The sequence below is a fragment of the Alligator mississippiensis genome, chromosome 5 (assembly GCF_030867095.1).
Source record: "Alligator mississippiensis isolate rAllMis1 chromosome 5, rAllMis1, whole genome shotgun sequence".
Classification (NCBI taxonomy): domain Eukaryota; kingdom Metazoa; phylum Chordata; order Crocodylia; family Alligatoridae; genus Alligator; species Alligator mississippiensis.
The window spans coordinates 111070476-111084686 of NC_081828.1; the positions used below are offsets into that span (position 1 = coordinate 111070476).

The 14211-nt window shown below is 39.4% G+C and overlaps 1 protein-coding gene across 3 annotated transcripts in view; it reads right to left on the reverse strand.

Annotated features, from left to right (window-relative positions):
- CDH9 (cadherin 9) overlaps positions 1 to 14211 on the reverse strand; it is a 133554-nt gene that overhangs the window by 82409 nt on the left and 36934 nt on the right. For 2 of the 3 annotated variants that reach the window (XM_059728631.1, XM_014597429.3), the window contains exon 2: positions 13077 to 13400. In XM_059728631.1, coding sequence (XP_059584614.1) covers positions 13077 to 13304 — 228 coding nt within the window. In that variant the 5' untranslated portion in view covers positions 13305 to 13400. Of the gene's footprint in view, positions 1 to 13076; positions 13401 to 14211 lie in introns of those variants that run through there. The other variant, XM_059728632.1, reaches the window with a different exon arrangement.

Genomic DNA, 14211 nt, shown 5'->3' on the forward strand with positions numbered 1-14211 from the left:
TAACACACTAGAGGGTAGGGAATGAATCCAGGCAAATCTGGACAAGTTGGAAAAATGGGAAGAACAGAATAGGATGCAGTTCAATAAAGACAAGTGCAAAGTGCTGTGCCTAGGGAGAAGGAATCACCAACACACTTACAGGCTGGCAGAGGACCTTCTCTGCAGCCCAGCAGTAGAAAGGGATCTCGGAGTCATTGTTGACACCAAGATGAAAATGAGTTGTCAATGTGACGAAGTGATCAGTAAAGCTAACCACACTTTAACATACATTAGCAGGTGCATAACAAACAGGTCCAGGGAGGTGATGCTTCCTTTCTATGTGGCATTGGTCAGGTTGCAGTTGGAGTACTGTGTCTGGTTTTGGGCACCATACTTCAAGAGGGATGCGGACAACCTAGAAAGGGTTCAGAGGAGAGCCACTCATATGGTTAGGGGCCTGCAGGCAAAGCCCTATGAGAACAGATTGAGGGACCTGGATCTCTTCAACTTCCATAAGAGAAGACTAAGAGGTGATCTTCTGGCTGCCTACAAATTCATTGGGGGTGGGGTGCAAGTAAGGAATAGGAGATGCTCGGTTTAGCAAGGCACCCCGTGGAGTAACTAGGAATAATGGCCACAAACTGATGGAGAGCAGATTTAGGTTAGACATCAAGAAGAACTTCTTTGTGATAAGGGTTGCCAGAATTTGGAATGGGCTTCCAAGGGAGGTGGTGGTCTTCCCTACCTTGGGGGTCTTTAAGAGGAGGCTAGACATGCACCTGGCTGGGGTCATTTTACCCCAGCGATCTTTGCTACCCAGGGCAGGGGGTCATACTCAATGATCTACTGAGGTCCCTTGCAACCCAAACATCTATGAATCTATGAATCTGTGAACTGAAGTTCATATGGAAATAGAGCACACATAAGGATCATTTCTCCATAGTGAAGGCTGAAACTCATTGCCTACTGTACATCTGATATTCAATTCACACTATATGTCTGATAAGTCTCTTTAAAATCTTTTAAAATGTCATGTTGCTCTCTATATTGGTACATAATATCTGAAGTTGAATTTGTATTTTTATTTGAGATCTGAACTCGGACAAGAGCTTCATAACTCATGTCATGTTCATGAAAGGCTAATATTTTTTTTCCACTATATGAAAACAGAAAGGATAGATTCCAGCAGAGCTGTGTCAATTTAGGCTGGTGGAACAGAACTCAGAATGTAGTCTACAGTACATCTGTCTGCCATGTATTCATATAAAAACTGAGAGGAGATCACAGATCTCTATTCTAACTGATATACAGTGCAGTGTTAAGTTGACTGATTATATTGGTTAGACATATGTACATTTCAGTTTCTGGAAGACTGAAATGTGTGATGATTCATGCAATGGACAGGATTTGATGCATCAGATATGTTCATGAGAAAAAGAAAATCATGCTGTTTTTGACAGTCTCTTGTTGACAGCTCCTCTTTTTCTCTTTGAGGTGACTGTACATTAAACCTGCCTGGGAGAGACAAGATGTTGTAAAACAAACAAACAAACAAACAAAAAAATCCCCCAACCCCCTCCGCCCCCCACCAAAAAACAAACTCAAACCAAAAACACCATCTGATGCAGACAGTCAAATTGCCCTTTCTAGGTAGTTACACATTGATTTGTTCTGATGGGTTTTGCACTCATTTTCTCACTAGATTGGCAGATACCAGGAAACCATATTGCAGTAAAATTGCTTCCCCTTTTCAGCAGCTCTCCTGTAATGTAATCAATGTAATACTTTTCACGGTGTATTATGCTTATCTTGAGAAATGCCCTTTGCCACCTTTTTTGCATGAGATATGCTTGTCTGATATGTCTGGAAATTTCCATTGTCCAATCTTCCCTTTCCAGTAGTTTAAGATGCATAGTTGAGAGATATCAGACTTCAAAGCTATGACATTTTATTTCAAGACAAGAGATTATTTATCTGAGATCGCATGTTGCTCATTGTAGTTTTGAGAGGGAAGTAGGTTATAGATGGTTTCTGAGGGAAGTATGATATGTCAGAATGAAATGTCAAAATGAGAGGAGATACATTCCTTGACAGAGGTGGTCAAAATTACATGATAAATGATTTTGTTATATGGTTGTGCAGTTTATCCCCTACGTTTACCAAGTATATGGATAACAACAGAAAGATTAGGTTTGAAGAAAATTAACAGACCCGGAAAATACATTTTTTTTTTTTCCCAGCAGAGACCAATACAATTCAAATTTTGGCTCACAGTTATGATTTCTAAGGACCTTGCCTCCAGAAGATGTTTCAGTAAGGTTCTAGCTGGGAGAAGAAAGAAGAAGAAAAATCTGACATGATTATAAATGATATGGTGTCCAGTTCTTGAATAATCATAGTTGTCACATGAGAGAGAAGGTCCTGTTCTTTATTTATCTGTTTCCAGATTAGTTGTTAAGGAAAGTATTTCTAAAGCAGTACAATGTTGGGGGAAATTACCAGCTCCTTGGATATCTGGGTAACTGTTTCAAGTTTTAACTCTTTATTTGAAAAAAGAAAAGATCTGGTTCAAAAAAATAATAAATGAAGATAATTTTGAAAATAAAATGAAGATACTTCTACAGCATCTTTTAAAATGGATTTTTTTTCCCACCGGAAATGTTTAACAAACAGATAAAATGATCATTTCTTTTCAATATTTTTCAATTTCAATATTTCTTACACATTCCTTGTGTTTGTTCTTTTATTCCTTCTTTACCTGGACTCCCACTATGCCCACTTCCCAATGACTGTATTTCTGTTTTGCATGCAGTATAGAATGAACTGTATCCACTTTTTTCTTTCTTTCTTTACTGATTTTTTTATCCTTTTGACACTCTAAAATGTTTGCACAGTTACAAAGGAAAACCATAGGAAGTAAAAGAAATTAAAAACAACCCCTAAAGCAAGAAAGCCCACAAATCCTACCCTGGATAACATTAATACTATTTATGGTAGTGTTCACATAAATAAAAAATGATGATGAGGGACAGGTGTTTTTCAAAGGAAAATTTTTGTTTGAAAATATTTGAGTTCTGTACAAATGCCATTTCTTATTTTAGGGCATTCTAGAGGAAACATATTATGCACTTTCAAAAGGCTAGCTTCCAGAAATTGAACTACATTTTAAAATTATTAAATATTTTTTCCCATAATATAAGATTAGCCATAAGTCTATTGGTTTTGGACTGACTATGTAGAAGACAGACGACTAAAGCATGGAGAAGATAGAGGCTGCCCCTAGGAAGGCTGGTGCAATCCTAAGCATGCAGAACTGAGTGAAACAAACCAAATACTTTGGAGTGAAGTTCAGATTCTCGATAGCTCTCAAGCTGGGTTTGGAGATGTAAGTACATTAATGGCAGAGATTATGCTGTAGTAAACTATATGAGCCTCGACAATATTGTAGATAATGTTTTTCCACCTCAGGAGGGGTGACTGGTTTTGGCACTGGTTGCTATGCTGGCTGTTCTATGGACTGTGTTCTAAAAATTGGTTCCAGAAATGCTTTGATAGCTTATAACCCAATAGACTTTTGATTGCAGACACCTAAACCTCATTAAAAAAACAAAACAAAACCCCAACAACAACAACAACCCTCCTCCCCTAAGATCTTTAAATACAGAGTGAGCATTGGAATAACTGTGAAAAGGATCCTCGTTTCTTCATCAACTTAAAGAAAATTATTTCAAAATTGGACCTGGCAAACTGTGAAGTTGGTGTAAATTACAGTACTTCAGATGGTGTCAGAGAACTAGCACAGTGTGGCATCCTTTTATTCCCAACATTGTCTCGCTCTACTCTGTCCTGGGATTGACTTATTTAGTTTGATGGTGAAGGTGTTAGTGAGTCTAAACTGGACTAATGGGGACTGTGCTCCAATCACAGCATATTGAGAGAAACCTTCCCTGGAAAATATGAAGAGTTTTAAAAGAAGACCGTGATGTTTATATGAAAGAAAATTCCTAAATCCTAATCTGATTTGCTTTCTATACATTATGAGGAATGCAAAATGCAAAGCTGAATTAAAGAATGAAAACAGCCAAAGTGTGACTAGTAGCAATGTTGCTGTACATTCAGTAACTAAATTATATGATTTGTATTGTTCTCTAAAAACATTACTTTCATTTCTCCCTCATTTTCTTCTTAATGAATGATTCTGTAGTGAGCAACCTTCCCTGGGTATCTTTGATGTTAACAACTGTAGGGTTATAAACACATGCATTTTAATAACTAATTCCAAAATAAAATTGTCTTTCTATCAAGAAGTACATGTACATGTCATAAATCAAACTGACCTTCAAACTGGAGATGTCAGAGTTTTGTTTTGTTTTGTTTTTCTTTAGCTATAGATATCATTTATGTATGGTTTGGGATATTATTTTTAAGAAATGTGAAGCCCAATCATAGAAGTGACTAAAACTAAGTCATTCATGGGTCAGAGTAATTTTGGTCAGTCTTAGCTCATTTTGATAGATACTTTTTACTGTAATAATTCCCCTTTTAAAAGGTTAAGTACATTTTTAGCAAACTATACTAGATTATAGGGCTGATTTTACTTGTACAATTGATAAAGATTCTAGTAGAACTAATAGAATGACTTGCTAATCAACTGTCTTTTGATTTGCAAAATGAAGCCTTAATTTGTATAGGGAGATATTGTGAGGCAGTGTAACTGGTTGCATTTCACTTCAGGCTGTGTCTGAACAGGTTTTACCTCTTTAAAAGGCACTTGAAAAGTTGTACATCTTTAAAAGGCTTTTAACCTCTTTAAACAGGTTTTGCCTCTTTAAAAGGCACTTTCAAATCATAATGTACTCTATTTTCAGTAATAAATAACAATTCTCATTGTTTCAGTCTCTGAATCTCCAGTTAGAGGCAGATTGTAAAGACTTGATTCTGATAGGTTGAGTGTTCAGCCCTTTAAGGAATTCAGACCCAGTTAAGGAGTATCATATTGCTTACCCCAAATTGAAGGAATCTAAATTCACTTCAGAAAATACAGTTGCTTATCACTAATACAATTTACTTATATTTTTACTTCTTTTAGACAATGGTAGGAGGTGATTTAAATCCATATGAAATATTTTGTCAATATAAAAGCAGTACATAATATTTAACCAATGCATGAAGTTGAGATAATTAGCCAGTGAAATAATAGAATTTGCTACTCTGGATGATTACTAACAGTCTACTATGTTAGGTAATGTGAGAACCCCAAAAATAAGAAATTGCCTTAGGAGGACCTAGTGGATAGTATGGTCTTAGGTGTATAAATCAGAGCTAGAAATTGAAGGCTTAAAGAGGTTGATGTACTCCTTTGGGCTGGAAAAAATGCTAGATATAAAATAGTTAGCCACTTCAAAAATACCACAGGGAAGAGAGTCTTGTTTTCTGAGGGTTGAGATATTTTAGCAAGTTCAGAGCATACCTAACATGCACTGTCCAGATTGGACTTGTCCCAAAAATGAAGTTGTGAATGCTTTATTTTAAAAGCGTGGTCAGAAAAAAGAAGGTGGTGACAGTGCTACTCACCTGATTGTACACATGGCTTTAGTGGCTGAAGCACTTGCCCAGGAAGTGTTCAGACCCACATCTACCTCTTAAGAGAAAGAGCAGTCCTGAATACTGGATTTTTCCCCCAAGACTACTTCAGTTCTTGTTTTAAACCCAATGAGTAATGACCATAATAGTTGTTAACAATATGGGCACAAAGGACTCCTCTCTCCCAGCTGTGCCCCCAACCACTGGGCTACAGAATAAGTTCCCTCTTGTACATTTTCTTTCTGGCCTTATGAAACCTGAATACTTTTCTGAACAAAGGCACAGCTTCAGCAGGGGCGGTTGAAAAATGCTTATCCAGCCTAGTCTATAATCTCATAGTTACGGCACCCTCTTTAGAGGTGACCATTTGTGGTTTTGAACACTCTTGGTCTGAAGAAGACATTAAATCTTGGTATCTTCCTGAGAAAGTGTTTAATATTCTTATATTAATGTTGGTTGTGGTGCCACCACCTTCACCACCTTTTTTTTTAGCTATGTTTTAGAAGAAGAGAGTAAGCCTTACATTTTTTTTTCCAAAAGAACAGATGTAGGCACCTACTTTCAGAAGAGGATTCTGGATCCCATGTTCGGAGAGAGACACCTTGCAGCATAGTTACATATCTATGTCCATGGTGAGAATTTGGAGTTGTGGGAAATCCCTGTCCTCAGTATTTCCTAGTGGCACTGCCAGTTTTTTGCTTACAGCAAGGGATTTTTGGATTACTTTTCTAAGATGCGCTGTATAAAAATATAAGTGGCTAATTTAGGGTTATGGAGTACACTCCAGAGAGCAGCCCTTAAAAATAAGGCATTTCAGCATTTAAGTGTTGATACCTATATTCTTTAATGTATTTAGTCCTAAATTCTTTAGGATTGGGCCTGTCTCTTACTCTGTGTTTGTGCAGCACCTGGTACAATGAGGCCATGATTTTATATGCCTTTAGATACCTTTATAATGTAATTAAAAATAACAATAATAATCTGAGAAAGATATGATTAGCTTAATTGGCCTTTGATATAATTAGGAAGAAAATGGAAAGCAGAGGAGATAATAGGAGAAAGGGAAAGCATAGGAAACTTTAGGAAATATTATACATATTATTTTTCACAGAAAAGTTGGAAGAACACTATATTCGGCTGTGTGTGAAGTTGCCACAGTAAGTTCTTGTGTCATTTTTTCCAACTAATAATGGGGAGGTAAGGAAAAAAAGACACATGGAAAATATATTGCCTGATCTTCAGGTTTACATTTAATTTTCCCTTGTCACATTCTCCCAGAGTGATTGCATCTGGCATACATGTCCTATTTGTGAAGGGTGCACTGTGGTCTTTGTCTCTTCTTTGATTTATTCTCTGTGTGTCCTAGCCTTAGCACCTGTTGTATCAAATATCCCATCCCTATCCTCTCAACAATATTTTCTGTCTGCCAAATGCATTAAGTGAATTTGCTGGTCTCCATTTTCTGTTACCTATCACTGTAACATGCTTCTGTTGTGAAAAATAATATAATAATGCTAATCAATAATGCATGCATGACCAAGGTCCATTAACATATTCCTGTTTTGTTTAATAGCCTCACAACTAGGTTTCAGGACAGAGAAACACATAGAAGCTATGTTTGTGAACCATCTGACAGAGAATATTTCACAGCATTATCATCATGTATATTGAATAAATTTAGAGATGCTCACACTCAGTCACTGATATCAAGATTCAATATGTTTGCCAGTATTTGAAGTAATTAGTAGTAATTGCATCCTTGTTTAATTCTAACTGTTAAGTGTATAGTCAAAGCAATGTAATAACCTGGGGTTTCCATTCTGTTAATGTAAATCTCGTATCTCGTTAATATCTACATAGTGCGTGTGTCTACATGAGAGACTTTACTATACAGTAGACTAATTTAATGCTAGTAAAGTGTCATCATCTTACTGTGCACTAAATTAGCCTATTGTGCAATAAGCCACTACATGTAAATACAAGTAGTAAACTAACTGTGGAGTAGATACTGCACAATACCACATGTATGTATGCTGACCAGGAGCAAATTTGTACCTGGGACAGGGGACCTTTCTGCTTCCACACGCAGCTGGAGGCTGGGCAGGAGCTGTCCCACTTCTGGGCTAGGCTGGGTTCAGGGAAACCTCCACCTAGCCTAGCCCACAGCTGGCTGGGAGCTGCCCCAGAAGTGGGACAGCTCCCAACCACCCTGCAGCTGCATGGGGTAGCCTCACTGGGCATGGGGCTTATCCGCATGCGCAGGGGCCAGGAGAGCTCTACAGAGGCAGCTGCATCCCAGCCTCTTGTACATCAGGATCCCTCCCAATGTGCATGGGGCTAGGAGATTGCTGTTCCTGCAGCTGGCAGAGCTCTTCTGGTCCTCTGCACATGGGGACCAGCCTGTGCTCCCTGCCAGCCCCAGGGCTAGCACCCCAGGGGAGTCTGGAACTCCCTCCCCCTGGCTGCTATACAAGCCAAAGCAGGGTAGGAACAGCCCTGTACTGGGCTGCTGCCACTGGGAGCAGATTTGCTGCCAACAGGGGACATTTGTAGACATGCTCCCAGGGAGGGTTTACTGGGAGCATCTGCACATGATGCTATGTCACTGTAGTGATGTGCTATGGTGGTGTAGCTTGTCGCTATGGTGATGTAGCTTCAGTAAGCATAAACTATAATGCCAACACTACATAACCATAACAATCACCTACTTCACTATAGTACATTGCTACAGCGACGTAGCTGCTCAAAATAACCATGTGCTGCTGGGACAGTGCAGTAACGGCTGTTACTGTGCCATTATTTAGTACTTCATAAAGCAAGTATTAAATGATAGTTCAGTAACAACTGTGCCATAGGGGACACATGTAGATACACCCACTCTGCATTATTTTATTGCACAGTAAGCCTTTATAGCATTAATAGCACATGTAGATGTGCCCACAGTTATAAATTCCAGCAAGACAGGAATTTATAACCCCAAAGTAGAAACTGATCTGACATATCAAAATTATGGCTGTGCCCGATATATTTACTAGGGAATAGCCATAGAAGGTTAACAAATATTTTGTCTGATGATAATATACGTGGAGTGTTGGAGCCATTATAGTCCAGGGAGTATACAAGAAGCAAGTTAAAATATTTTATTGTACCAGTTGTATAGTTGCAAGTGATACTAGATAAGCTTTTGGGCATAGAGTGCCCTTCTTCAGATTGTCTGATAATGTAAGGCAACTGGAAACTGCTAAACAGAAAGATCACTCTGAGCTATAGAACTTGTCTGTGGTGAATGCTCTTGACCAGTCACAGGATAATACATAAGAGGGTTTGCATGATGTTTATGTGAGCATCATACTGTTGCTAGTACTCCTATTGCTGTTTGCAATAGGTATTCAGTGTGCAAGGAGTAGTTTTACTGTTACTTGTTTTAATATACCACTGTAGAGCATATGCATGTACACATACACAGTGGAGAGATTCTGGAAAAGGCAGCCACTCTTTGGATATCGCTATTGTTGCTGCTGCTGCTGATGATGATGGAAAATGTGGTTATGATGTAGTTTGTCCCTTCCTTAATTCAGCATTTCCCAACTGGTGTGCCGTGGCACACTGGTGTGCCGTGAGGCACATCCAGGCGTGCCATGGCATTTTGGGCTGGACCCATGCCCCCCACCTGCTGTGCGGAGACAGAGACAGGGAATGTGGCTCCAGTCAGACAAGGGGCATGGCTCCAGCCCAAAATGCCATCCGGCTGACCATGTGCTACCCCCCCCCCCACCCCTGGTCAGTGTCTGGCTAGCCATGCACTGCACCCCCCACCCCGCTGCATGTCCAGTGTGCTGCAGTGCTTTTTTATTAGGTAAGTGTGCAGTGGGGTGAAAAAGGTTGGGAAATGCTGCCCTAAACATTTCTTCCATCTTCTGGATACCCTTCATTTTCTGATTGTCTTTCTGATTTTCTATAAAAATCTGTCTCCTTTCCTTTTCAAATTCTACCCTGCCTCCCCCACTTCTCCTGACCATGCCATTACTATTAGACAAAGGTCACAAGAAACTCCAACTGACCCAGGTACCCTGAAGAATCTCAGTCATCAAAGGAATCTTGTTATGAAGGAATTTACCTATTTTTACTCTGCTTCATAGTAAGGTTATGGACACAGGACTAGCTCTCCCAGGGTGGCTGCCTGAAGTAAGCACCAGGACTCTAAGAGCCACTCTAATTAAAGCACCCAGAACATCATGTGTATCAGCATCCCCACACTGAAAAATGGTAGCAGGGGCACTTTAACTAAAGCTCAAGCTTTAACTTTAGTTAAAGCACCTCTGCCACCATTTTCCAGCATGGGGACACTGATACACATGATGCTGGAGTCTGCTAGAGTGCAATAATTACCACGCTCCAGTAGACTTGATTAATCGAGCCTGCTCTGATGCTCATCAGAGCAACCTCTCTACATGTGTATAGACACCCTGGGGGTCTAAAGACCCAAGTAGGACCAAGAGTCTGTCTAAAAGTCAGGTAGGCACTGTTAGGATCACTTCAGAACTTAGGGAAAGCATCCCACAACACATACATGAAGGTGTGGTAGCTGAGAAGTAAGTACACTGAGGAGCTGGAGTGCAGTAGGATTAGCATGGCTAGCAGGGGGTGCCACAGCTTCCCTCAGGGGTCAGTCCTGCTTCAGAACTTGAAGGTGAAAACTAGCACCTTGAACTTTGCTCAGAAAGCTACTGGGGGCTAGTATAGACTCTGGAGTTAAGTGCTCCTGGCAACCTACTCCCCTTAGAAGGTGTGCTTCCATGTTCTGCACCAGCTGCAGTTTCTAATCATCTTCAAGGGCAGCCTCACATAGGCCCCATGGCAATAGTTTAGCCTTGACATTACAAAGGCACAGATAGTGGTGGCCAGATTTGATTCTGAAAGGTTGCAACGTTTTCGCCAGATAAAGTTTGTGAAAGGTACTTCTAGCCACTCGGGCCACCTGAACATTCAGGAGCACTCCAAACCGGCAAGCATGAGTGACAGGAGGAGGGGGAGGCTGAGCCTCAGCAATGATAGGTGTCCCAATCCCCACCAAGTCAAATGTTGCAGGATGGACCCCACAGAAAAGGTCCCAAAAATTATAAACACTTGTCCATCATCACTACTTAGAACCAGATAATTTTACCTTGAAGTGATTTATACCAATGTAAATTTGTGGTGTGTGTGTTTTCCATTGCATAAAGTCAATTTACTTTAGAGTAAACATGTATATCTGTACACTGTAATTTATTGTGTAAGTTGAAGTGGAATATAATATATTAGAAAATGGTACTGTATCACCATTTTATTATTGCTGAATTGTAAAAAAATGATTTGTACAGGTAAAACACAGGTAAAATTTGTAAGCAACATGAAAGCAATAATTCTCTGTTGTGTGTGATGTTTAATATTGAGTCAAAGGACAAATTTAATACACACACTGACAGACAAGTAATTAATAACTAGCCCATTCCTAATAACAAATAGTCATACTGTAGGCAAAATATGTGGAACTTGCTGCAAATTGAGCCCTCAAGAGAGAAACATGACTACTCTTTTTAGATGGCTGTCTGATTCTCTAGCAAATATATTTAAAATTTTTGTTTCTTAATTCATTTTATTTTCTTTCTAGTGTAATGTCATTATTCTGTTCTAATCTACTCTTTTTGCTTGCATCTGTCCATATTAAAGAGGGGCTATATGGGAATTCCTGCTACTAGCTACTCCCTATGGGTAGGAATTAAAGTGCTCTCTCTTCACATGTAACCCAATTTGCTAATTACCATCAGTTTGAGGGAGAGAATACTAAACCTGAGACAGAGCAATATCAGTTATGAGAGGCGCCTAAGAGTTGTTTTTAGGGAAAAACTGAAATACTTAGTTCATTTTCCTGTTAGTGTTATTTTAGGCCAGCTCTTGCTTTCTCAAAATATTTATGACAGCACTACTGCCTGAAGTTGAATTGCTCCTGTTTACAGCATTTGCACTGAGAACAGACACAACCATTTTGCATAGAGTCATGTCATGAAACACTGTAACATATTCTGACTAATAAAATCATTTGGAGGGTGATGCTATTGGTCCAATGTTGCTTTTTTGGAATGCAGCGCATGGCCTGGTGTGCTTACCATCTGTTTACAGATTCAATAATTGCCCCTTTCCTCACAAATTTTCAGTGGTGGAAGCAGGGAGATGCAGAGATACAGAGTCTGGAATTCATTATTCCAGGTGTCCATTCTTATACATCTATCAAAATCATTCATGTTACTTTGGAGCCATGCTGGTACAACTGAGTTTAAAATCAACTCAAATGTTTCCTGCTTAATGGCCTTCTTAAAGTTTTTCTAAGGTAAAGATTCTCATTTTTGCAAAGACAAAATTATTTTTGTGGCCATGCATATATTATGAATCTAAATTTATTTAAAATACTGTGACCCCTGTGTTATTTCTTATTTGAAATATTGCTCACTATTTTAAGGTACCTCAAACTGAATTTTATGCCATAGTGGGCTCATCTACATGTGTAATTAGCATGAAGCGATAATAAACTCTGGTGCACACCAGAGTTTATTGCCCCCGGGCACCACATTTGAATGTGTGCCCAGGACCATAGCATGTTGAGCTAAGTGGGAGTAGACTGGGCTGGCAAGAGGTGCAGGGGGTGGTGGTCAGTCTACCAGCCTGGGGCTGCTCCAACCTAATTCAATTTGCTGCAGAGGGACTGGCTGGGGCATGGGAATGCTCCAGTGCAGGGCTGAATCCCCTACAGGAAAGATGATGCAATGCAGCAAATGCTAGAAATGTGATATTCCTTGATGAAGATGTAGAGGAAAGGTAGGAAGCTAAATAAGGAGTCACAGATAGAGAGCTGGAATCAGAGATATTGTTGTTACATATGATGTAAGGAAGAGGACTTGTACAATTCAAGGAGCTACCTTTCCCAGATTGTCTGGGTTTGAGTTTCTTTGCTGGAGAAAGGATAAAGGACTGACATGCGCATGCTTTTTTTATTTTTAAAAACATCTCGTCCTGGCTTAATCTTTATAAAGACATAATTTTCATTATTAAGTGGAATTTTACACATGAGAGGATCTCTGTAGTCTTACTAATACCACAGAAATAAAGTAACTGAAACATAACCTTTTTTGTTTCCTTATTTAATGTGTATCTTAACAATGAAAAACTGATTGCAACTGATTCTGTGATAAAACTCATGTGTTGGTTAACCAAGAATGAGTAGTGTTTAATTGGAAATATTCCCTTTTGTAGTCAGTACAGTACTCCAGCTTCTTCTCTGTTTTCCCCCAGAAAAAAACAAAGAAAAAAAAGCACATCTACAATACATTAGAGGAATCACCATTTTAGTGGTGATTTGAAAATAACATCCCCTCAAATATAAAAAAAAAAAAAATCAAATCAGGAGGACTGTGCAAAGCTGGGAAGAAACAATTGTCATGTTCATCATCTCTTAAGCACCTTTTAAGTACAAAGCTTACCTTGCCCACATACTGGGTATCTGGACCTGTGTACTCCTCCAGCAAGAAAAACTGATTCCACATCCAGCCACGTTTAGTGCGGTGCAGTGTTTTCCCAGCATCCTGTGACAGCCCCATTATCCTTTCAGGATGCAAATATTTGTTAGTCCTTTTTGGGGATGGTGTCAACTGCACCACATGAAGCATACAACTCCAGATCAAAAATGCCAAGCAGTAGTAAGTCCTCATTGTTTGCAGCTTCAGCAAAGAGGCTGCTATGTTGAACTTCTCTCCTATTTCACCACAGTAAATGTTTTTAAGTGTTGTATTCCACTTTTAAAGGACCTGTGAAATAGTCAAAAGTTTATGGGTGAGTAGTAGTAATCTTCTTTGGATACTTAAAAATATATTTTACCACAGTTGTGCTTCAATCATCTTATTTGTACAACTACTGGATTTCAGGACATTTATGCCTATAAATAAATTACAATTTTAATACAGGCTGGGAGAGTTATTCAAAGAGAAATCATGAGTGTACAGATATTCAGGCGCTTTTTTTCCTAGAGTAAAAATAGCTGGTCCAGGAGAAAAATAACCTGGGAACAATTAGGGTTAAACCACTCAAGAGAGAGCTTGTGTGACTTCGATTTCTCTCAGAAGAGAACATAGTCCTCCAGCACCCCAAATCCACAGGGAGACAGTCTGTCCTTTGCTGGACTCTGCTGTTTCAGGAGGAAACAAGACATTCACTTTCACAATTCCACCATTTACTGCAGGGAGAAAAAGACTGACAATGGGAAGTCTAAATCAGCCAATCAGGACTTCTGCCATCTATCTCCAGGCAGACTAAGGGAGCCTGCAGAGCATGCTGAGATGTGTGTACAGCCTCCTCTTCCACTGCCTCTGGCTGTACATTGCCAGCACTGCAAGCTCCCTATTTTTCAGGGCCTCAACATTTGAACATCTGTATATGCAGCTCTGGGCCAGTTTTCTACTAGAAAATAAAACTGGGAGAAATCTCTCCAAATATCTGAATGTGTATACACAGTCACAGTGTCTTCAAATCCTTGCCCTTGTCTGTTTCTCCCTCCTCCATCATATACATTAATAGATTCACAACCATGATTTGATCAGGTAATATATTTCTACATCTTAA